The sequence below is a fragment of the Trichosurus vulpecula genome, chromosome 1, assembly GCF_011100635.1.
Source record: "Trichosurus vulpecula isolate mTriVul1 chromosome 1, mTriVul1.pri, whole genome shotgun sequence".
In the NCBI taxonomy this organism is placed as follows: domain Eukaryota; kingdom Metazoa; phylum Chordata; class Mammalia; order Diprotodontia; family Phalangeridae; genus Trichosurus; species Trichosurus vulpecula.
Genome location: NC_050573.1, coordinates 377,653,125 through 377,680,181, shown reverse-complemented (window position 1 = coordinate 377,680,181; position 27,057 = coordinate 377,653,125). Strand labels below are relative to the sequence as shown.

General features: G+C 34.6%; 1 protein-coding gene across 3 annotated transcripts in view; it reads right to left on the bottom strand.

The window, feature by feature from the left end:
• The window catches only part of C1H18orf25 (chromosome 1 C18orf25 homolog), a 106,756-nt gene that overhangs the window by 7,293 nt on the left and 72,406 nt on the right, over positions 1-27,057 (bottom strand). The window contains exons 3-4 of one of the 3 annotated variants that reach the window (XM_036759245.1): positions 13,643-13,825; positions 2,901-3,027 (exon numbers count right to left, since the gene is read on the bottom strand). In XM_036759245.1, the coding sequence (XP_036615140.1) occupies positions 2,901-3,027; positions 13,643-13,825 (310 nt within the window). Of the gene's footprint in view, positions 1-2,900; positions 3,028-8,932; positions 9,426-13,642; positions 13,826-27,057 lie in introns of those variants that run through there. The other 2 variants (XM_036759263.1, XM_036759255.1) reach the window with 2 other exon arrangements.

Sequence of the window (27,057 nt, the reverse complement as noted above, 5' to 3'; positions counted from 1 at the left end):
GATACAAGCAACCAAAAGGCGCAATTCTGACGCAACCAAAAAGAAAGCCTCCCCATCCACTTCGTGGCCCTTCAGCCTTTGTGTTTAATATGGAGAACACTGAAAAGGAAGCAGGTCAGGAATTCTGGAAGGCTTAAAGGAAGAGGTCAACAAAGCCATCCTCAAAGTCCAAAAGGCTATGTCCACATGCATGTGCACGGATTAGTTAAAACGCCTCAGTTGTATTTAAAAATGAAAAAAAAAAAAAACCCAGCACTTCTAGTCAATGGGCTCTGAAATGCCATATTGTTTTTAAAATGGATTAGCCATCTATAAGAAGAATAAAATTTCTACAGCAAATAAACATACAGAACAGAACCAAAGACTTACTCCTTATATTCCAGGGATTAAGGAACAGAAGAGAATGTCCCCTAACAAAAGAGTTGCAAGATACACTGGCATTTTACATTTATTCAGTCATTTGTCTTTATACAAAACTGAGACCACATGTCTCTCTCAAGTGTACTTACAATCTAGGTAAATAAAGAGGACAAAAATCACAGAAATTACCAGGACTAGAAGAAAACAATGAACATGTCTCTAGTTGCCACAATTTTATAGAACTGTTGTGAATTTTTTCAATTTTTCCTGAGAGCTCTGACCTTCAGTTTAGTCATGTAGGTGAAAGTTTTTAGGCATGAAAGTAACATAAAGGCTTTATGATGGAAAGTGGAATGGAGAAGCAAAATAGAGGAAAAGAGGTAGTTAGATAATTTGGAGAAGCAGCAGTCACCAAGATAGACATGAGCTGTGGAAATTAAATGATGTGCCTAGTCATGAAGAAAGGAAAGAAATGGAAATTTAGGAAGAAGTAAAAGTGAGAATAGAGTGGGTACTACATTTGTTGGGAACTGAATAAATTAAAATTTGAAGTATTAGACAAGAAGAAATCAATGGAGGGTATGTGTGCTGATGGTATAATTTACAGTAATTCTGCCAATGTCATTCTGAATGACATGAAGGCAAAAGGAAATTTGAGAGACCAAAATAAAAAACAAGAACAACAAAAACTGATATTTAAGATGGAATTAGCTGAGCCTGAACAAGTCTGAACACGGACTAGAAAGTAAGATTTTAAAGGTAGAAAAATTTTAGAAGGAATTTTATAAAGATGAAAAAAGGAGAAAGAAGCTCATTACAGAGTTAAAGATCATAAGGCTAACAACTAAGAAGATATGGAAGATTAATATAAAAGAAACTGATGGCAAGCAGTAGAGTGACATGAGGAAAAAATGAGTAGTTCTAAATTCTCCCTAATAAGGTCAAGTTAGCAAGAAGGAAATACTAAAAAAATCAGTGGAAAAACAATATAAGAAAAAGGGTGAATCTAATGGGAAAAATGGGAATATGAACAAGAGAAACACTGAAGTTGAGAGGAAGAAAAAACGAGCAGACAATGGAGACATTTTAAGAGCCAAAATGGGGGAAACTAGTACAAAAGAAATACAGGATAAAAGAAAAAAGAGCTGGCCAAAAGTCAAAGATATTTCTGACAGTCAGTAAACTGTGCAATAGGATGCAACGGAGAAGGAACAGTAAAGGCAAAAGAATTCACAAAGAAGAAGAAGAAAATAGAGTGGAGAAGGAAACAAAGCTTAGAAATGTTGAAGAAAGCAAAGAATGAAAGAGGGATGAAATGAGAAAAAAATAAGACAGGAAAAATACAAGCGATAAAGCAATATGTAGAATCAAAGAAGATTCATGATGTTCTCTGAAGAATTCTGTTCTGCCCACTAAGGGGAAAATGCCACATCAGCTCCTAAATGCTGAAATTACGATTGTCAGCAGAATAAGTCTCACTGCAGCAAGGAACAGATTTCTCTGAAAGATCAGTTCCACGCTAACTCTCATTACAAACATGTCTCAAAAAAAATTACCTCCACTAAATGGAGATGATGTATATGATTTCCCCTCTACTTAAAATTTATTTGAAGCAATCAGAGGAAATCAGGTTAATTTTCAGGCTTTTCTGAACATCCCAGACCTATATATGAGTTAAGTAGGAACAAGTAAGGCAAGGGAACAAGCATTTATTAAAAGCCTACCATGTGCCAGGCACCGTGCTAAGTGCTTTACAAATATTATCTCCTTTGATCAAATGAAAAGTAATAGAATGCCCCAGGCTCCTTGAGGACAGAGACAATTTCACCCCAGTCTTTAGCTGGTACCTGGCACAGAAATATGGCACTTAATAAGCATAGAGACTGGCATGAGGTAGACCAAATTGACTTTCATTTTGATTATGTACTTTCTATGAAAGACATTTGAGAGTTTAAAGGCTATCTTTAATTTTTAACTACCAGTATCATTTAAGGCCAAGTTAAAAGAAGGGAAAACTGAGTGATAAAAAATAGTAATGACAAAAAACTTACGCTGCTACTTCATCTATAAAAAGGAAAAAATTGTAGCATTCCCTAGAGTCTCAGCTTTAAAAACTGTCCTTTTTGTTCAGTCATTTCAGTCATGGCCCTTAGGTACTGAAAATTAAGGGGGAAAACATCAGCAGTAACCCATACAGATATCGCAAAAGTCCTAGTGAAGTTTGAAGCTATTAAACCTTAAAAGAAAAGTAATCCTGCGTTAGTTGATTTGTCAAAATTTGAGCCAATATTGTATCATATTCCATAACTCAGAACTGTCTACATATTTAAGCAGAAAACATCTCATAAGGAGGAATTTGACAGACAATACCCATTATGTATACTAGCTACACCATCTGGCCAGTCCTTTTCCTTTTTCTGTTTTCTTGCGGGGAGGGGAAGGTTAAGGTTAGGAAAGAAAGGCATTTGGCTTTAGTTTTTTTTTAACCCTAGTGAAAGTAAAACTCAAATTTAAATTGCAGAAAAAAATTACTATCCTACCTTGCATGTTCCTGAACTCCCACAATCTCTACTTCACTGTCGGAAGAGGCAATATTAATCTCTTCATTGAGTTGTGCATTGCTAGAAGCCGTTTTGTCACTTGCAAGGAATCCTGGATCCAAATGACCTAGGGGAGGAGAAAAAAGCCAAGCGCTATAATTTGATTTCTCACAAATAACAGAAATTTCTTGAAAAAAGTTTTGAATCCAATCTCAATCACAGAATCAGTTACTCAATTAGAATAAAATGCAGTGGTTGTTACTTATAAAACATAGTTTAAGGTTTCTGAGGTTCAGTTTAGCTTGCTTTGAAAATCCCTCAAAACAGACCTACCTCTAAGCAGAAATTTAACAAGGAAAATGTTGGAATTGTTCTTAAAAAGAGAATAAAACTCTATCCCTGAAAAATCTTAGTAGTGAAAGGCAAAAGCATAGTAACAATTAGAATTCATTACCAATGTTATACTAAAATGTTCTGTGAAAATCGGATATTTACAAGTTTTTAAACCCTTAGCAACACTGAAATACACTCTATTAAGGAGGAAAAAAAGGTTTCTTTGGTCCTTTACACAATTTCTATAATAACTGCTCATTTTTACATAGATCTTATAAGTTTATAAAGAGCTTTCTTCAAATTCGCCTCATGAGATCAGTAGCATTATCCAAGAAACAAGGGCTCAGAGAAATGATAAACTATAGGTCTTGTCTAAACTTTTTATTTCCCCCGGCACTGACATAATACTCTAACTAAGTGACTTCTCTAAATTAAGGTGATATAGATAATAAGTTTAACTTTATGGAGTTTGCTTAAGATTGCAAAAAGGGAAGTTCAAAAGTAATGTCCCCTCATATCTGATCTGTGACTTATAAGTGCATAATAATGTCTCCCTTTTCTGGCTTAATATCTATTAATAACAGCAGAAGTAACTGAACCAATTATATAAAAAAATGAACATAAGTGAAATATGTTGAATGCTGAAACGTCTATCCTACCTCCAAAAAGTATTTTTATAGAAATGTGAGCATTTTATGAAAAAAAAGTCTTCAAAACAAAATTCTTCCATCTAACTAAAGCATTCAACCATAATAAATGCTCAAAGGTCACAATTAATGACTTATAATAGTAACTATATAAGTCAAGCAATGCTTTGTACTGTAAAACTTCCCAAAGACAAGTGTCTCTGCAACTTCATACTCCCTGTGGAATTAAGAAACACCACCAAAGGAATGGAATCAATTCCTGGATTGCCTCTTTGTACTCGGGTTTTCTGATTTGTCAAATTTGGCCATGCCATCTGCCACCTTTATACCTTCACAGAACCACAAAGATCTAAAAGTTGGAAGTTCCTCCAGGGGTCATCTAGTGCAGCCTATGCACAAAAGGAATCCCCATTATGGTATACCCAACTAGTGGTCTGGGCCTCTGCCTGAAGCCCTCCATGGAGGGCTGTCCATTCCAAATCTGGACAGCTCTAATCTTAGGAAGCTTTTTCCTGCCATCAAGTTTAAATATGCCTTTTTGAAACACCTGCCCATTGTTCCAGGGCCAAACAGATGTAGTCTAATCCCTCCCCAACATGACAGTCTTTCAAATACTAGAAGCCACCAATTGTACCCTTCTTTTCTTTAGTCTAAATACGCTCAGCTTCAAACAATCTTCATATAATATGGCCTCATGGTCTTTCATCATCCTAGCTGCCTTCCTCTGGAAACTACAGCTTATCAATGTCCTAATTCTCTTTACAAAGAGAAAATTGCAACTTTTTGTTTAGTATCACTTTTTTTTTTCCAAATTTCATAGCTTCAGTCCTTTAGGAATCTTTTCAAAAGCTTTCTCCCTAAGGAAGTTTCCCTAATTAATTCCCTAACTAATGCAGTTCATTGAATTTTAGATCAAGTTGTTAGATCTTTAGAACTGAGGCCTAAATGGATCAAGTGGTTTGTCTACTACCACATAATTCTACAAGACTTTCAAAAAAACTGATTTTTATTTTTACATTACCTTTATTCTTCACAGATCTCTCTGCTCCCCATAAAGCCCTCCTTTGCAAATAACTAGTTAAGCAACAGTAATCGTGAGCACGTCTGGAAAACACATGCCTTGTTCTGCACTTCTGGTCTACCACCTCTCTACTGAAAGTGAAAAGCAGGAATGATATTTTTAAGGCTTCACAACCTTTCCTCAACCTATCTTTCCCATTATATGAATCCCTCTCCTGCATTCTGCCATTCAGCCAAACATCTTTTCTCTGTTCTTCAGACATGACATTCCATTTTCCAGCCTTTGCACTGGCTGCAATCCATCCCCAGAATATACTCCCTCCTCATCTCCACCTCTTAAGTCTTCTTCTTTTCCATTAGATAGAAGTTCAAGCTTCTACATGAAGCCGTCTCAAAATACCTTACATACTATGTTTTTATTCTCTCTCTCTCTCTCTCTCTCTCCATATATATATATGCATACACACACATATATATTCTATATATAATTATGCATGTACTTCTCAAAATACCTTGTATTTAACTACTTTGCTTTTATTCTCTTTATATATATATATATATATATATATATATATATATATATATATATATATATATATTCTGTATATAATTATGCATGTACTTGTATCTCCCATTAGGGTGTAAGCTCCTTAAGAGTTGGGATAGTTTTATTCTCCATGTTGGCATTTCCAGTAGCTAACAGTGCCTGGCACATAGTAGATGCTTAATAAATGCTTTTTGATAGATTGTGGTTTGTTTGTTTGTTTTTTTAATGTCTACTATGTACCGAGAAACTGTGAGAGAAAAATAATACAAAAAAAAAAATACCTGGTCCCTGTCCTAAAGAAGCTCACAATCTAATATGAAGGTTCTTAACCTTTTTTGTGTCATGAATCCCATTAGCAGTCTGGTGAAGTCTATGGATAACTTACAATTATGTTTCCAAATGCATAAAATACATAGGATTGCCAAGGAAACCAGTATTATTAAAAGAAAGATATTAAAATATTTTTTAAAAAATACAAGTTTCAAACTCCAGGTTAAGAACTTGTTCTAATAAGTAGCATATACACAATTACAATGCAAAATGAAATACAAATGCTGAAGATGAATTATCAAGGTGCTATGATACTTTTGGTGAGAAGGAACACTTCTGCCTAGACAAGGAAGAGAAAAAGGAGAAGGAAGACTTACTAGAGGAAGTGGCATTTTGAGTTGGACCTTAAAAAACAGGCAGTATTTTAACATACAAGAGCGAAGGTGTTCCTCCAAATGTAGGGAATGGTTAGCAAAAGCAAAGAGTGCCAGACATGGACAGTTTGGTGGTGCAGTGCAACAGACTGAGGTCCTGGAGTCAGGAAAACTCCTCTCCCTAAGTCCAAATCTGGCCTCAAACACTTACTAGCTGTGTAACCCTGGTTAAGTCACTTAACCCTGTTTACCCTATGTTCCTCATCTGGAAAATGAGCTGGAGAAGGAAATAGCAAATAACTCCAGTATCTTTGCCAAGAAACCCTAAATGGGGGTCACGAAGAGTCAGATACATCTGAAATAACTGAACAACAACAAGAGTGCCAGAGGCATTCAGGAAACAGAAAATAGTCCTGTGTAACTGGAGCTTAGGACAATGGTTTTAGGATTTAGAGCTGGAAGGGGGCTTAGAAATATTGTTGTCCTATACTCTCATTTACATATATGGAAACTGAAGCCTAGAGAAATTAAGGTCACATAGTTATTAAGTCACAAAGCCAGAGTTCAAACCTAGTTCCTCTGATTCCTGATCTAGCAGCCTTTCCATTATATCACACTGCATCATCAGTCAATAAGAGGGAAAATTCACAAGACCATATTATGCATTTTAATAAAAATCAACTTCCAAACCATTCAGATTTCCTAAGTCCATCATACCTTCTAGTATATCAAGAAAATTGTGGATGCCATCCACATCCAGAGAAAGAACTATTCAGGCTGAAGGCAGAGCAAAGCAGACTATTTTTTTGTTGTTGTTTTGTTTTGTTTTTTCCCCTTTCTCATGGTTCCTCCCATTCGTTCTAATTCTTCTATACAACATGACTAATGTGAATATGTTTAATAGGAATTTATATGTAGAGCCTATATCAGATTGCATGCTGTCTTGGGGAGGGGGAAAAATTTAAAACTTATCGAAATGAATGTTGAAAACTAAAACTAAATAAACTTTTAAAAAAAAAGATTGTGGGTTAGAATCGATAAGACTTAGCAATTGATTGGATATGGTGGGCCAATGAGTAGGAGGAATCCAAGGTGACTTTGAGGTTATAAGTATAGATGACTAGAATTATGGTGACACTAATGGAGGAAAAAGTCAGGGAAAAGAGTTTCATAGGAAAAATGAATTAACTTTCATGCAGACAGCTAGGCATTAATAGGACCTAAGAGGCATTAGGAAATTCGACTCTGGAGCTTAGGAGAGTGGTAAAGGCAGGAGACAGAGATTTGGGAATCAAACAGCAATAACAGTAGCTTAGGTTACATTAATATAGCGTTTTAAGGTTTGCAAAGCATTTAACACTAATAATCTCATGTGACCTTCATGACAATCTTTGAGAAATTTGTGCTATTATCATCCCCATTTTGAGGGATAAGAAAACTGAGGCTCCAAGAGGTGGTGGTGGTGGTGGTGGTGGTAGCAACAGTACAAGTACAAGCATTGTCTCATTTTATCGTCACAACTGTATTATTATCCCCGTGTTAGAGATGAAGAAACTGAAGCAAACAGAGGTTAAGTGACTTGCCCAGGATTGCATAGCTACTAAATGTCTGAGGTAGAATTTGAACTCAGGTCTTCCTGATTCCAGCCCCAACCCTCTATCTACTGTGGCACCTAGTTGCTACTACAACATAAAACGACTTTCCCAGGGAAATAAAGGTTGCTGTCACTGCCAAAGGGTTCAACATCAGAAACAGAAATGGTTTTGTCAATTGAACAGATAAAGATGTGTTTGTACATCAGCCTTTTCTTCCCTCGATACTTGCCAACTAGCTTACTAAGACAGACCATCTGACTTGTCAGACCCTTGGGCCTTGCTATTTGCTCTGAAGTTGAATTTTCTAATGTGTGGAGGGAGGGAGGGAGGAAGGAAGAAGCACTATAAAATACCGTGGGATATAAAACTATAATTCAAATTATTCACTTTATCAATGGTAATTCAGGCTTAGAAAACCTTTAATGTAAGGAAATTCTAACATTAATGTCAGGATCTTAAAAAGGATTAAGATTCGTACTTCAAGGTCCCATAAACATTACAGCTTCACTGAGAAAAGCATTTCCTACTAACAGGCTCCCAAAATTCACTTTGCCTACCACTTTCTGGGAAGCACAGAGTAGCTTCCAGAAAGACTACTGAGCTATAGCCCTGAAAAACAACAAATAGGTTATAACAAACATGGACCATTTAACAACTCTTTCTCCTTGATTGTTCTTGCCAAGGAAAAATATAAAAGAGAAAGAATCTGACAGTTCTCAGTGCTTTAACTCCTGGATCTATCGACAGAAGACTGATTATGGAAATTCCTTTTTGGTGGGATAATTTGGGGAATACATTGGTCGGTGATATTGGTTCTATCTATTGTTCACCTGTTAAATTATAATGATGATAATGGCAAACCCAGCTTGAACACAAAATACTACTTTTTTTGGTAACTAATATACCATTACTTTATCTGTAATTGTAAGTTTATAATGACATTTGAAAAACACTGTAACTTTTAACAAAATTTTATAATCCCCTATGTTCATCCAGCATAGCAATAACCAGTAAGTGCAACTTGACCCAAACATACCGACTGATTCAACCCACCAAAATGCTTCTTTTGCTGCAGTCCACAAAAATTACAAATAAAACCTGACACATTGGGCTCAGTTAACTGAACTTGTACAACTCAATAAAAATGATAATGGAAAAAGCAGGACTCTGTTCTTTTGTGGTTGGCATTTTTTTTTATTTTTTATCAAAGACAATCAGTAACAAGATAAAATAAGGCAAATTGAACAAGTGTTCAGAGATAGAAATGTGAAAACAAAAATCTCATGGCAAATGCTGGGGCCTTACAAACTAGGGGTATGAGCTAGTCATCCACATTTCCAGCATTAAGGCAAGGAAGATGTGTTATATGATGATAAGACAACGGGGATCTGCTCCAGGCCTGTGGGATGCTGTTCTCCATAACAGGATATCAATCGTGTTCTTAAAGAGTCAGGGATGTAGCCCCACTCCCATCTGCTTTCAGCTGTTTGGAGCCACAGCCTACAGGTTCTTCCTTTCACTGAGACCCTCCTAATGGCATGTCACAAATTTCTTTAAGGACTTTCTATGCAAGCCCTAATCCCCTCTGGCCTCTTTACTGGCTCCCTCGTGGTTTCATGGGAGCCCACTGGCAAATCAGATGTCTAGAGCAAGCAGAGAAGTCAAAAACTCTAAAATGTTCTCTGAGACACTGCCAGTGGTGATGGTAGTCTTCTCCAGCTCTGATGCAAGAATCAGGCCTGCAGAGAAAGAAGTGTAAATACCACAATTATCATATATTAAACTGTATAATAAATCAAAAGGTTCTATTTATCTATGATGGCAGCTGGCTGTCTCTATTTAGTCTACTTGCACTGCCCATACACATCTTTGAGAAGACAATTTCCCTAATTTCTATAGTCATCAGAAAATTCTAAGTTTTTGTTGTCCGACGAGAGAAACTTCCAACTTATATAAAGAAGTCAGGACAGTTGGCTGCTACAGAAAGAATAACCACTGAAAAATGGCAATTAGATCACATTGTGAAAGTTATTTTTTCAAAAACAAAATGAGAAATTTAACTTTTCTAAGATGTTCAAGTCTACTAGGCAAGGGTCATATTTGATTTTCTAGGTACCTTCTACATCCCATTCCTTTCTGTTTCTTTAGACAGCAAAAATTAAGACAGCAATGGTAGTTTTTTTTTCCTTTATCATCTACTTCACTTTATCACCACCTGGCATTAAAAAGGCACTAAAAAGATTTAAGAAGAGATTTTGGTTTTTTAGAACGGATTCTTTAAGAGACAAATTCCAATATACTACCAAGGAATTCTAGATATAAAATATTCTAACATACCTTTAATAACTGAATGCATTATTCTAACCATTCACGTCATACCCTTTGATTTAAAAAAAAAAAGGCTAAATAATACCACTGATGTGCCTGAATCTTTTGAACAACATCCAAAACACATAGCTCAACACACATCAGAGAGATCATTTCTCAAAAAAACACCATTCACCAGAAGCAGGCAATCAAACTGGAAAACATTTAAGTTATGTTCTGCTGCCATCCAAGGAAACAAAAACCCCAAAGTGAGGTTCATGTAGCCTATTGACACCTTCCCAAAAACACATTACAGAAAATTAATCTTCCTAATGGCTAGAATCATCCACATGACTTTAAACATTAAGGGCTATCAAAGACAGAGCAAAGAGCTGACTAAAAGCAGCCATCATTGGAAAGTTCAGCCACAACATTCCTACCAATTGCCCTAGAAATAAAGGATCTAAAGTTCAATTCTCTATCTCACCACTATGTGGCTGTAACAAAGCAAATCTTTGTGCCTCAATTTATTCATTTTTAAGAATAGAAACAACACTTGTCTTCTATCTCCTTATAATTAAAATATTGAGGGATAAATAAGAATATAAATACACATACACACACACACACACACTCGAATACTTTTGAGAAAAGATCTCTAAATAGATTCAATTACCATGACAAAAAAGTGTCTCACACTCTAAGTCCACCCAAGGCTCAAAAGAATCCACTTTCCTCTTTTTCCATCCTTCCTATCTAGTAAAAACAAAACAAAACAAAACAAAAACAAACCTAGCCTACAGTGAATTACTGGTAGTTAAAGGAAAAAAGATTTTCGGAAAGACTAATGTATTTAACAAAAGAAATGAATCCCTAGGCACAATGGGGAATCCATTCCAGTCAATTTACTACTGTTTTTATTAATAGCAACAAGCAAGAAAAAGGAAGCAAGTGGTAAATATAGTACCTGAATGGTCCAATTCCTTTGATGACTAGTGGTTGGCCTGACTTCTACTTCATTTTCCTTAATTTGTTGTTGATTTAGTTGTTCTGTCTTGGTTTCAGTGACGTCCACTTGGGTCCCAGACCATCAACTCTTTTCTAAGAATGGGTAGGTTATTCTGACCTCACTGGGGTGATAACTATCTCAGATCTGCTCCAATTTTAGGATTACAGATATGCAATCCAGATTGCAAGATTTAGCCTGAGGTATTCCTTTTTATCAAACGGAAACTTTTAAATAGCTTTTTGAAATTCAGGTTCACGTTCAGAAATGTCATACAAGCAAGCATTTGACTCTCAAACTACCAGCAGGCAAATCAAGGACAAACATATAATGTGTGTATCTTTACATTATGGCGCAACAGATACACTCTCAAATTAATATGCTGGTTTTCTGCTGTTATAACTTGAGAGTATAGATAAACTTGTACCTCAACAATGTACTATCAACAATGGTGATAGCTACTAGAACACCGAGGAAAAATGGTCCTAGAGTTGGGGGTTAGAGGAAGTAGGGACAAAGTTTGTTAAAACTGTGACAATGACCACATACTCTGACCTAATCTAAACTCTAAAAAAGAATTTAATTTAAATGAGTGAAAATATTTAAACTAAAAACTATCTGAAGCTATAATGTGGATATTAAACATAGATGTTGAAATGTTTATAGTTAACTTAGTACAGGTATATTTAAGAAAGCTCAACTTAAGCTTAAATAAAAAAAACTTAAGGGGGAAATTCCTAAATATTAGCCAGGCATTCTGGTTAAATGGAATTCCAAACTAATTGTGTGTTATTTTTTAAAAAAACTATAAAAAGAATTCACCACAGGGTTCCTCTTAGTTGATAGAGGAGAAACTAGGAGTCCTACATAAGGAGCCATTGACAATTTAAGATCAATAATAAGAAATCAGCCTTCAAATGACTGAGCCAAAAAGATGTGATTCCAATTAAATAAACAATTTACATGAATACAACCGCATAGAGCAAAATATGAATAAACATGAAAAATCATGTGGTTTATTCCTCATACCTAAGATGAAGGTAGCAATGTCAACTGCCTTATATTTATGTAATGCCTTATATTCTTCAAAGCACATTCTTATGTAACCTCATCCATACTCCAGACAACAACATAGTGAAGTTATATAATTATTATTACCCATCTTACAGATGGACATTGATGTCCACACAGACTAAGGTAATTTCCTTAAGGTATCATAGCAGAAGACTCTGTACTAAGACCCAACCTCTTGCCTCCTAGTCCCATGCTTTAAAAAAAACTCCAAACTAACTCAATCACAGTAAATTTCAATTTAAGTACAAAAGAGAAATTTAGAAGTGAAAACATTTTCACGTAGATTTTTTTAAGAAAAAAGGTCCCCACAACAATCTTCTTTTAATCTCCTTTTATAGTTCCTAAAAATTTTAAGACTGGCAATATCTGACACAAAAGAGATTATGTTCTAAACATGCAGTTACAAATTCATTATTTGGAACAATTTATTTCCCATATAAACCATGTTAGAAATGATAACTGAATTCCCAGGCTGGCCTACAAAAGCCTAGTTAGCTTATTCTTAAACAATGTAAAAACATAATTTTTTTAAAAAGTAGAATTCAACAAGCAGTTATTGAGCATCAAGTATGTGCAAGGCACTAAATTTGGCACTAGGAAAGGCTACAAAGAGAAAAATGGCAAGAGTCCCTGCTCTTGAGCTTACATTCTACAATACTGTTACATTAAGTATCTCCAGACAAAACAGGAAAACTAAACTGATTATCAATGTTTTTTACATTAAATGCTGTTGCTTGAGAAAAGTGACATTTACTTTCAAGAAAGGAGAAGGTAAATTGAGAGTTTTGGGGAGAATCTGAAGGAGGATTTCTAGAAGAGGTGTAGAGTTTAATAGTACAGCTTCTTAAGTCTAACTTCATTCAAACCATAGGAATTTCCTCTCTTTGGTATGCCTAGCACTACTCCTACGTGATGACCTTATCAGTCAGTTAGGATTTTTCTTAGTCCACAAACAGAATAACAAGGAGAAAGAGGGTGATAGCAGTGGAGGTGGAGGGGGGTGCTATTCTTCTGAGATAACCAGACAAGAACTAGAAAAGAATAGCATAAAGAGTAAAGGTTGAATATACATGTTTATATGAGAGAGGCTGCATGCAGGTGAATCTATAAAAAGTTAAAGATGGAAGGACTGAAGTCCAGCTTTATGCACAATCCTCCAAGTTAATGGAGAGGACAGATATCTACAGCAAGTAGCTTCTAGTTTTAAGAAATAATTGTCCTCAGAGTAGGTTAAGTGGAGTTAGTGTTCATAGTCTGAGGATAAATGGCTTGCTCTCCATTACATAGGGAGTAAGTGAAAGAGTCAGAACTCAAATCCAGAGCTACCTCACTGACACCACTCTATTTTGGTGGAATCCCCCACTGTCTTCACAAATCTATGTCTTCACAGTACTATATTCTGGACGGACACTTGCATCTGATAATATAATATAATATAATATATATAATAATATAAAATGCATTTGATCTGACCCATTCTATTCTGTAGGCAGGCTACAACCAAAAGGAAAATTACTGCCAGGACACATGCATATTACGGCATCAAAGAAGTGGTTAAAGTTGACCAACCTGCCTCAGCATTCAGGTCCTCTAGAAGCCCGCTGGTCTTCCAGGTAGCTCCTGTGTCCTGGCTTCCTACAGAATTACTGTGCTCTTGAACTACTGCAGCCGCCAATAAATTGTCCACATTTACCACTTCTGGGTCAGAGTTGGTGTCAGATATATCATAATGAGCTACAACTGAAGGTCCATCTGGGAAAGAAAGAAAATGTATACTGTATCTATATATGGGGAGAAAAATATTCCTGGAAAAAAAAACACAGAAGAGCTCTCTAAATGTCAGATTCCTTTCACTATCTTATTGTATCTGCAGCAGAAGAGTTGTCCTTCATACAACCAAAATTTAAATCAAATGTGATACTAGAAAGATACCCTAAGTTTGCAAAGGTACATAATTTCAGAACAAGGAAAAGTGTTCATTCAAAGAAGAAAATACATAATTGTACTGAAAACATCATATTTAATTCTTTTCACGCTCCTAAAGAACAAAATTTTAAGAGCAAGAAGAATGACTCCACTCCATAGAAGATGAAAGTGAACTTTTGCAGAGATTTTTAAAAGTATAAAATTGATATAAACCATTAACAAGTGAAATTGTGGGGTTTTTTCATTGATTTGAGATTATATAACTTTCAAAGATTACACTGATTGAAGTTCTAGCTTAGCAAGAAAAAGGACAAGGAAATCTTCCTTACTTAACATTCATGGGGCATGTACACTGCAGTTTGAAATACATGAAATTCCTGCAGTTTCTAAAACAAAGTGAACAAATACAACACAAGAACAATTCATGACTGACTTGTCACTGTGACAACAGAATGTTTATAATATTTGCAATATAAATCTATTTCCAAAATCAATAAATCCACAATATCCATTTTCAGGATTTTGTTTTGAAATGCTTATAATGGAGAACATGTTGTACAAAACAATTTTTTTTCTCTTTACTCAAAAGGCAGTCTATATTATTCAGAAAAATAATGAGTAATTTGTGAATTAAATTAGGGAAAGCAGCAAAATAGAAATCTCACTGAAGGATGCTCTAATTTGCATAGGGAAGGTAAGAAAGAGATCCTTCCCATTCTGACTGGCATTCCTGAAGAAGATTACTGAGGTGCATTCTAAAGTGAGCATACTTCAGCAGTCCACGCTAAAGTAACTCACTTCATGCTGATTGGACAGGCACCTGCTAAAAAGAAAAATAAAAACAGCTGCCTGAAGTCCCCTCAACAACAATGCCTAAACTAAAAATTTTCCTTAACAAGATAAGAAAAAACTGGACCATAAACTCAAGAGTTTGAAGTAGTTTAAGAGGTCATCTAGTCCATCCTCCTCATTTTGCAGATAAAGATCTCAGACTGAGAGATGTTAAGAAACTTGTCCGAGGTCACATATTAAGTAACAGAACCCATATTTGAACCCAGGTTCCCGATTCCAAAGCAATGCTTTTTCCACCGCACTATCTTGCCTCTAATAATACAAAATCCCATAACCCTAAATCCCAGCAGATTTAGAATAAAACAGACACAAAAAGAATGCCATTTGTTACTAAAGGCAATATACAGCAAGCCTAAAAAGGTCTCCATAAAGGATATTTTATATCATCCTACAAATGGATATTGTAACAACCACTGACTGTTCAAAGAGAAATAAAGCTCAGCTAATCACACTAAAACGTGACCCAAAAAGAAACTATTATTTAAAGATAAATATCCATATTTTTCATAAATTGCCGCTGAAGGAAAAAGGAACAATTATTTTTTGGGTCTTTGTTCCTCCAACTTACCCCACAGATTAATGGAATAATGTTACAAACTTAAAAAAAAAATTTAAATCCAACATAAAAGTAAATGTATAATTAGATGCCAGCATACAAAGTGTGAACATGCCACAATATGAAATTCTGACGATTACATTTAAAATAAATTTCAGATGATTTAATGAAATTATCTTCATTCCCCAAAAAGGGGTAAATTAATTTCAGCAGGTGACCTTTTAATTAAATAGTTAAGGAATGTTCTATGGTTTTATTGAAGGGTATGCACTTTAGTCTAAATTAAAATGACTGGACCATGATAATTTTTTTTAAAATAAAAGAGCACTGTTTGATATCTTTCATATTGTTATCGTCAGAGTTCAAAATAATATATATGTGTATATATGCGTATGTATATATACATATATATATACACATACACACACACTTACACACATATACCAACATACTGTGTGATCTCTTAAAAAAAACACACACATTTGGGTGCAGAAGATACGAGGGTCAAGTACAATATTGACTATTTGACAATATTTTTTGGAAAAGAGCTCATTTTAAGTTAAAATGTTTAACTCCTTCAATGAATGAGTTTTTAATCATTTTGCCAATACCACTGAGAAAAAAACTCATCAAAATTTGGACAGAGCTAGAAATTTCAAATTAGATCTAAACAAAAAGTCATTATCAACTCAAAACTTTTAAAGTCAAATTTAATTTAATTTAAACTGTTTTAACATGTATAATTGGGGAAAAATAAAATATTGTATTAAAAGCCATTATCAGTCAAAGTCAAAATTGTACCACTCCTACATGTATAATCATGCAAAATGTATATATATATAATAAATGTATATACATGCAGAGTGATATTTCTTATCACCTACCCATGGAAATAACTTGTGTGAAAGTCTTCTTCAGTAGGAAATACAAGCATAAACTTGTTATCTGTAGCTCCACTCTTGTATCTTCCACACTTCCAAACAGCACACCTTATAACTTAGCTTAAATTTAGCATACATTATAAACAAAAATAGCAACATTTTTCTTCATATTTTTGCATTCCATGACAGTAATAAATTTGATCACTAAATAGTTTTAGTTTCCAGAAAGCTCAAACAATACTTTACAATCCTCCAATAAAGGAACAACTATCTTTCAGATATGAATTTAAAATTCATGGTCGTTGTGTGCCAGAGCCAAAGCAAACTTATTGTCAATGAATCTTGGCTTCATCATGATAGTGGATCATTCATATTAAGGTACAAAAATCTAATACCTAGAATAATTTGTCTCCTTTCAATAAGGACACTTTTTCCCCTAAAAAACAATTCTGAGACTACATAGGTGTTAAGGCAGCTAACTTGGGATATTTACGCCATCAGTTTGAATCTACTCCCATAACTTTTAAATAATGAACAGATATAAGCTTTGTGCTATCATTTGATTATCTCTCCAAGAGGGATAGATGGCTTCAGTTTCTATGAGATTGTCAACAAAGAAACATTCGAGTGAAGACATACTTCTCCTTCTATGAAATCAGTCAATGATATATCTATTCCATCTCCTCACTCTCATATTTTGAATTTTAGCAGATGTCAATACCTTAATTTTTTAAGCAGGTTTTTTTTTCCCCTTACACCCATTATCTACAAATAATTGTAGCAAAGAAATGACCATCAACAAGATTTTTTCAGGGATACTGTTTCTGTTTGTAAATTTTCCAGTTTCCTTGCTTTTCCTGCTCTTTATGTTGCAGGACTTTTGGATACTTCCCTCCTATTAATCATCCTTTACCAAAGTGTGGGGGGGGGGAGGGGCAAAGGAAATAAAATCATTCTATTCATTGACTCTTTTTTAAATAGCTATTTTTAAAAAAGCTGTTTGGGGCAAAGGATTTCTAACCTTTGTAATAACAAGGCCTGAGGATTATCTATATATTTCAATAATCCATTAGCATGGGAAACAGAATTAAGTGATTTCTCATCAAGTATTATAACTCCTATGATTTTACCTTTGTCTCCCCTCTATTGCCCCTATGAAACCACCAAAAAGTTTATGCTTCTTTTCTTTTTATATCTTGATATTAGCACCCATTTTATTTTCTCTTTTTCAGGTTTGAGTTGACACTGATCTATTCAAACAGTATGCTTTCATAAGTTATTTTCAATAGTAAAATATTCTAAAATATATTCTTTCATATAAGCTTTCCTAATATTGCAGACTTCACTATTTTCCAATTGTTAGCTTTCTTCTACAACATTCTTTTAACATGATTTAATCAAAGTTAACTTTACATTTAATTGGGTAGTTTTATCCTTCATAAGGACATGAAAACGAGCTTCAATCAAGCTGAACAGATATAATAACCTATGTCAATCTACCATTATTTAGACATTCAATTGCTGAATAAAAAATTGGTTGTCAACTCTTATTTTTCCTTTTGCCTTCCCTATCAAGAAGAATAACCTACATATTAAAGAAGCAATAGGTGAAAATTGCAGAGAAATATATATTAGATTTGATTTTTAAAAAGATAAATTTTAACAAGTGGAGCTAATCAAAAATGGAATAAGCAGCTTCCCCAGGTTGGTGAGTCCCCAGTCACTGGAGGTCTTCAAATGGAGACTGGAAAACTTCTTGTCAGAAATGTTGCAGAGTAAATTCCGACATATATCTAACAGGTTGGATTAGATGATCTCTGAGGTTCCTGCTAACTGTGAGCTTATGGGTGCGATACTTGAGAAAACAGAACAAAGATTTAAGGAGTTGAAACCCAAAATAAATGAAGAGAGCACAGAAGTATCCCTCTATGTTCAAGTCATCTTGACTGGTCAACTTGGACTGTAAGGTTTAGAAAAAAATTGCCAATGTGAATGCTATTAAGTGAGCTCTGAAGAACTATAGAGAAGAAGGCAATATAGGACTGGAGACAGATAAACATCCTAATTTTCAAAAAGGCAAATTCTACAGGCTGTATCAGTAAGTGACACGCTGAATCCTGAAAAAATTCTAGAAAGGGTTATTTTAAAAGGGGCGATTCGTGAACAAAAGGTGATGACTAAAAGCCAGAACACTAAGAATGTTATTGGGGCAGCTAGATGGCTCAGTGAGTAGAGCACCAGCCCTGGAGTCAGGGGGATCTGGGTTCAAATCTTGCCTCAGACACTTGATACACTTACTAGCTGTGTGACCTTGGGCAAGTCACTTAACCCCAATTTCCATGCCTCCCCACTGCAAAAAAAAAAAAAAAAAGCCATGCCAGAAAAACCTTTGTTTTGGTTTTGGTTTTTTCCCCTGACATAGTTAATAAACTAGTAAACCAGGGAAATGCAAAGACAATGCTTACCTGAGTCTCCATAAGGAAGCTAACAATGTCTGTCATAATATCTTTATGGATAAGATGGACATAAGTAGATGAAATAATCGCACAGTTGGACACATTCAAAACTGGCTGACAGACTAAATCCAGAGAGTTAATGCAAGTCAACCTAGGAGGAGCTTTTCTAGTAGAGATTCCTAAGTCTCTCTACTTGCCTTGATAGTGTTCAAAAATTTTATCAATGAGTTGGAAGAAGGCTTATATCAAATTTACAAATTCTGGAATGCCGAAAAGAATGGCCAATAGAGTGGATAATAGCACTGAGATCCAAAAAACATCACAACACATTGTAACAACAGACTAAAACTACTAAGATGAAATATAACAGAGATGAATGTAAAAGTCTTACACTTGAGTTAAAAAAAAATAGCACAATAACAGAATGGGGAAAGTGTGGCTAAGCATCTGTGTAAAAGGAAGACTTGGGATTCTGGTTTATACCAAACTCAACATCAATTAACAGAAAGTCAACAGCAACAAAAGTGCAACCTCAGGCCACAACAATAAAGGCAAGGTAGCCAGAAGAGGAAGGCAAATGTAACATCGTATGATGTGCTTTGATAAGACCACCTTTGGGTTATCATGCTCAGTTCTGGCCACCACATTTTAGTAAGACTACTTTTTTTTTAAAAGTTAGACTACTTAATAAGCCAAAGGGTCCCCATAGAAATTTAACTCGGGTGATGAAGGAAATTAAAATTGGGCCATATGAGCAAAATTGCAATATGACAATCAACTAAAGGAACTGGGATATTTTGACTGGATAGAGGGTGGTTAGAAAGGAGAAATCAATCAATAAACATTTATTAAGCACTTATTATGTGCCAGGCACTGTACTAAACTTGGGGGATATAAAAAGAGGCAAAAGGCAGAAACATAATCTGCCTTCAAATATTTGATGGGTTACCATGTAGTAGTGGAATACCTGGCCAAAAGTCACACAGGACCAACGCAGAGAAGGCAAATTTTGGACCAATATGAAAGGTTTCCTAATAATTAGAAAACCTGTACTGCTACAGTTATTATACTTACTCTAGATTCACACCTCAAAATTCTGTGTAGCCCTACTCCTCATATACTGTCCTACTTCACAAATTTTCCCATCCAAACCACAAGTAACTAACCACAATCAACTAAGAGTTGGTGCGAAACTCTTCACCACCTTTCTTCACTCACTATACATGTGGCAGTTCAGCAGGTTGGGAAGGTGAGTTCCTGACATATTGATACATATGTTTATTAGCATCTATAGTATAGAAACCACTACAGATGATTGTTTCTTCTTCTCCTTTTTCTTCTTCCTCTTCTACCTTCTTCTTTCTCTTCCTCTTCTTCTTTCTTCTTCTTCCAGATATATAATTGGTTCAACAGAGTTTTTCTTTCAATATTTGCTGAACGTATATTATGAACAAGCCACACTGTTGAGGGGCACAAAGAAGAACAAGCCATATGTCTCTATCCTTAAAGCTTACTATAGGAAAATGCTTTTGGAGTTTCAAGGTACTAACTTTACTTCTGGAACACAGATTATTTATAAACTGAGTATTCAAAACCTGACAACAACAATTTTACTGTTACAGGAGGCTTGAAATTTGATAATAGTATTTACCATTACATATCAAGATATCAATTTACACAGTTTAAATATTAAGTTTGGAAAACAAGAACTGGCATCAAAAGGAAAATGTATGTTTTTCTTTTCTATAAATGTCATTACTGTCAAGAAAAAAAACAGAAAATAAAGGCCAATTTGGGAATGACTGAACATTTTTTTAAAAGAAGAATTATACTAAACATGAGGTCTTCAAGAGATGGAATAATATAAACTGAAATCAATTAAACAAAAATGTCAAAGACCACCAAACAAAGCAAAACAATCTTCTGTGTGACAGATTTTGAAAACCTACACAAAAGCTGATGCGTATTTATTTTCTCAGAATTGCACCACAGAGCTATTTTAGTAAATAGCTAATAAACTATTATATGAACAAATATAAAGAATGTAAGGCTGGAGGAAAAAGGAAATACAGCAAAATAATAGCTGCTTTCCCTAGACAATAATAACATCAACAAATTATTCAGTAATGAAGGTACTTAGGGGATTTTTAAAAAATCAACGTTCAATTTATCATTTTTCTACTGCATTAACCTCCTTTTACTTGGAAGTGAAATAAACAGTTAAAACCACTATAGGAAGGAAAGGTTCTAAGGCAGTCATAGCTCTTAAGCCACGTACCACAATAGTAAAATAGATCTGCCAGAGGTGGTTAGAGGGGGAAAAAAAAGAGAACCAGGTTTGGATTTCAAAATAGGTGAGAGTATAAGAAATAGGTACCAGCAGATTCTAAAGAATTCTAGTTATTCTGAAAGCCGTATCTAGGTATTCAAGAGAATCTATCCTTAAATAGGATCTATACCTTGAGGAATTCGTTCTTTTAAAACACGTCCTGCTATCTCTGAAACAAAAAGAGAAGCTATTGCAGGGAGGGAAGGAGAGAAGAGGAGAGCTGGCAAAGGAGACTTATATAGGTATAACAACTGACAAAGATCTCAGAACTAGCTTAGAATCAGATCAAACAGTGAATTATCCCATGAATTTATGTTTGCTAAAGTGCTTCTATTCACCTTATGCTAATTAAGATTTTATTCATCACAATTTTTCAGTCCCTCCTAAATGAAGCTTACCACATTGTGGTTCAGCTTAATTTTGGCATTTGCCAAATAATAATATTTAATATGGAATTGTCTATGCTTGGTCTAAATTGAATGAAGGAAAGAAGTCCTGTTTTCCTACAATATTTCTAAATGATTTGTTCCTTCATTATTGTTAGTGAGGTCAAAGATAGCTTCTATCATTTGAAGCAAAAGTAAATGCATTGTTAAGAAGCATAACTTGATGAGTTTTCAAAATATGTATTAACTATTAAGAAAGCTCAATATTCAAGAAATGAATTAAAATCTATTACATAAAATACAAACCTGTTTGATTTACTTTAAAACTCAAGAACATGAGTCTTTAAAAGCTAAACGTATATTAGTTATTGCCATAGGAATGGATTAAAATATACACTATATTGCTCATCTTATAAATGTAGTAACAAGAATCATTTAATCACATTTTATATTTATTTAACTCTAGATTACAATAGTTAACAATTCAAATGTACAGGGTTAGTTTGGCAAATAATACATACTGAAAATACAGTAAGAAGAATTTTAATAGTCCAGTAGTAACATTCTCCCCTAAAACATTAAAACTGAATGCAAATTAAACTTCATTACTAAAGAAAACATTTCTGATAGTTCCTTCATTTTATATGCATCTGTTTTATGCTGTAGTAACATATCACATTTAAATACCTTTCAATGGTTGGATTCAAGTTTGATTTACATTTTCCACCACCATTAATTTTCCTGAATTTGGGAATATTCGGAGAAGCCAAGAAAGGGGAATTTGTTCATAAACTCTCTGGACATCTGATGACTAGGTTAGGTCTAATTTGTCTTATGATACTTATTTCAAAAACAACCTTCTCAGTTGTTTTTAAAGAGGATTTGAATACATTTTCAAAAGGAATTCCACTATGCACCATTTCTGAAATCCAAATTATGCCATAATTTAAACTGCTTACATGAGATTTTGATCCACATACAAGGTGTTCTAAAAGTCACAGTGCAATTTTAAGCTTTAATAGCTATATATACATATATTTTGGTGACACAGTGGATAGAGTGCCTGGAGTTGGGAAGTCCTGAGTTCAAATCCAGCCTCATTTGACACTTACTAGATGTGTGACTCTGGGCAAGTCACTTAACCCTATCTGCCTCAGTTTTCTCATCCATAAAAAAACGAACTGGTAAACCATTCCAGTATCTTTGCCAAGAAAACCCAAATAGGGTCATGAAGAGCCAGACATGATTGAACAACAACAAAGATACATATATTTAAAAGAAAGATAAGATGTGTGGAATTTACATAGTCTGACAAGATCTATTAGGCACAAAAAAATTACCAACTCTACCCTGTGCAAGGCACTCTCAAATCTTTTTTTTTTTAAACTTCTAGGGATGTAGCACAAAACAGTATAAAGAAGACTAAATTTCGAGTCAAAGCACCTCATTTCAAATCCTACCACTGCCACTTGCTATCTATGAGGGCAAGTCACGTAACTTCTCTGGTTTCTTATTTGTAAAACAGGGATCAGAAGAGAAGACCTAAGTACCATGCAGCTCCAAATCTATAATCCCATTATCTGGTGATGGTACCTAACTCCTTCTACCATAAGTATGCCCCTCTTCAACTAGACAATCTCAATACTGAATATGAAAATTCAGATTACAAAATTAAAAGATAACTACAGACTGTCCCAGATTTTAGAGGGAGATTTGCATTAAGATTTCTTTAAATAAAAAGGCAGGTAACAAGCATTTATTAAGCACCTACTATGTGCCAAGTGCTTTACAAATTCTCACACCAACCTGTGAGCTAGGTGTTACTATTATTTCCATTTTACAGTCGAAGAAACTGAAGCAGCGGTTAAGTGACTTACCCGGGGTCACACAGCAAGGAAGTGTCTGAGGCTGGATTTGAACTCGGGTCCGCCTGACTTCAGGCCCAGCACTTTATCCACTATGCCACTTAGCTGCCTCTAATTACATTCTTAAATGATTTCATGTATAAGATTTGGTCTCATACAATTTTTCAGAACTGAAACCAATATATAAAGTGAGGTATCCTATGTCTGAAGATGTGCTAAATCTATTAAACATTAGGAGATTAGATATGAAGAGCAATACCACAAAATGAGCTAGTATTTATCCTCTATTTGCAAGATGGAGAAAACTCACTAAGCCTAAAATTATTTTTTAATTCTTCATTCTCAAGAAACATATTTAGACAGGCTTGGGGTGGGGCATGGAGAACAAACCTGATCATAGTATCATTCAAATTAATGAGCCACATTTATATGGGCACAGATTTTAGCTCACACACAACAAAAAGCCCCTAATTAAACCAATGTATATTAAAACATTTTAAAATCTGTGGTCAAATGAATGACCTGGATCTATCAGATTGTGTACAACTTATTCCATAGCACAGTGTCTGTATGGAGCATTAAAAAATAATCTGGAGTAAAATTAAAAAGTAGGTACACTCCTCCTTCATATTTGCTATCAAGCTTTCTGCTATGGGGTTTACAAAGAAAAATTATCTCAAGAAATCTGATGTGTAAAATTGAATTCACTTATAGAAATATTTGGTTACAAAAGGAAAAAATGTTAATAGGCTATGTTTAAATACTCATTAGCTTCCTATTGCAATACTCACCTCTCTAAAAAGTTTTAGGCTGTTTTAATTATCTTCTCAGGAAATTTATTCATGTCAACTATATGTCCAAAGGAAATGCTCTCAAAAATATGAAAACTTTTGTGACTATAATATAATTCAAGTAAACTAGCTTTGCTCCTCGTCTGTCCCCATCAAAAGCACTACATTAAATTCAAAATTTTGTTTTTGGTAAAAAGAGGTTCTTTTATCACAGAGAAACTAAAGACTTTTAGGAGACTGGAGCATGTGGTTTTATTGGTATGGGGGTCTCCCCAGTGAAGAAATTCCCTTTACCAATGCATATCAACAACTGAAAGCAAGTTATTGTTTTTTGCTTTTTTTGTATCTCCATACTTAGCAAGGTGCCTTGACCATAGTAAGCACTTAATAAGTGCTGCAAGTTATACTTTGAGAACTGCCTGGGTCAATGAGACATTAAGTGACTTGCTCAGTCACAGAGCTAGCGTATATCAATCAGAGTTTTGACTTGAACTAGGTCATCTTGACCCCATTTAGAATTATACATGTATTTTCATATTTATATAGCATTTTGCAAATTATTTGTTATTTCTTGACACAGGTAAATCTAAAAGCAGTGGCCAAAGGCTCTAAAGCCCAGGATAGAATTCATGGGCATAACAAAACAGCTGAAGGACCAAAAAAGCTACATGAAAAATAGCGTTCATGGAATTATCACATTCTAAGGCTATTCTGACAAATGGTCCAATTTTTCCAAAAGAGCATGAGTAAAAATTTTAAAATGCTAAGTATAGTAGAGGGATGGCTTTGTTTATTTATCTAATAAGCCTATAGAGGTGAAAAGAAAACAACGGATGCTTATCTGAAGACTCTGGTAAAGTTGTCTGGGACCAAATATTCTCCTTCCAGTGATCCAGAAGATAGTAAAATAATGGGTGACAATGTGGAACTATCACCTTTGGCAAAACAAAATTCAGTGTTTTTATGTCATTAATCCTGAAGCCATACTTTTTATCTTTTTCTCTCCAAATGAGATAAGATTTAGAAGCCTTAATTTGGAATCCTCTAACTTGTCCATTTACATTAGGAAATTCTTAGGACTCCACTAATTCAGGATGTATTGCTTTAAAATACTTTTTAGACTAAAGCTCACCACAATAAACTGTCAAGTACTATATAGACTTTAGTCAGCTTGCTCAACAAGCTGCACAAATTTAGGTTAACATATATACAATATGTAACTATAAAGTAATAAGATTGTAGTTTTAAACATCCAAAGGAGCACTAGCCCTTTGGCAAGAAGTGTTAGTAGAAGGTTCCCCTTATTCCAATGAAAGTTCCACTATTCAAATAACATCTGATATATGTTTCCAGAATTAGGGACAGCATAATTTTCATAAGAAAAAGAGGCCCCTTTACTTCATAATCATATCCTTTTTTTGACCAAAGATAGTGGCTACCTCCAAATTCAAATCCACCTTCAAAGAATGCAGCTTTGCCACCATTAAAGATGTATGAAACCACATTCCAAAGGCACTAAAGCAAATTTCAGAGGGAGTTCCCAAGATGCTTTAAACATTAGTGAACTAAAGTATTTCCCAAAGGGCCTCATTTCCAAGGTGACATTTAGTTGGATGCACATAAGTTCTGTTACTTGTTCTTAAAGAATTTATAGTCATATTTTGTACTTAGAAATAAACAATATTTACTGACCACCACCCACTACTTCAGGCTACCATCATCCTTTCCCCACAAATGGTGAATTATTGTTTTATTATATATCAACATATTAAAATTATGGAAACTCTACTAAGGGGATATTTAAATCAATATGCATAAAGAAATAATACTTCTAATGATCCACAGAACAAATATGTGCTATATGTACTCAATGGCATAAAATTTTCAATATAATCTGCAAAAATTACACAAAATAGCTACCATAATTTGCGGGATTGCTCTTCAAAGAAAGAATTCTACATAAATTACCAATTCCCTGAGAATAGCCTGTTGAAACCATGATTTTTATTCTATGATCTCAATTTCATTATTCAACTTTTCTGAGGCACAAGCTAAAAATCAAATGCAGAATAATAATTTGATAACTATAACATATTCTGTGTAAAATTCAAGTTGGGTTACTAAGATATACTTAAATGGCCCAGGAGTGGGGAACTCGAAGCCTCGAGGCCATATGTGGCCCTCTAGGTCCTCAAGTACAGCCCTTTGACTGAATCCAAACTTCAAAGAATGTGAGCATCAGGCAAAGGGCCACACTTGAGGACCTAGAGGGCCACATGTGGCCTCAAGGCTGCAAGTTCCCCATCCCTGGTTATCCCATTAAGTATTATAAAATGAATTGTCTTTCACAGTCATTTTGATTTGCTGGTTAAATTCTCAAAAGATTATTGGATGGCTGATGTATTAGAATGTCTACATGGACCAAGCAGAAAGGAACTTCTACCTTTCATCTTTTGGGGAAAAAAGCCCACTGTATTAGTGCAAAAATACTTTGAAAAATCAACAGTCTGATCATTTTCATCCTTTGCTCTCCTAAAAAACAAGCTGCTACTAAATGAAGTAATTGTCTAATAGATTTTTGCACTAAAATGCTCTTGAATTTTATGTATCCATAAAGGAGGAAAAGGAAAACAGTGTGGGAACGGATTTATTCACAAATACTTCAAACAAAAGCTAGATTAATTTAAAAACTTGAAGGAAGGGGAGTTTTTCCCTAGCATCATGAACTAACAGCTAGAATGGTGAACATTTCTAATATTTATGAGAATACTCCCAAAACAGAGGGATATAAAGGAAATAGAATCTAAATTACATCATTATCATCAGGTATTCAAAAGCAAATGCTTTCTTACACAGTTAGATCCTAGAGTGAATAATGAGAATCCCTGAAGTGGTCACACGGATTTTTGAATTTGTACTATTTGAACATGTAATTATGTAGA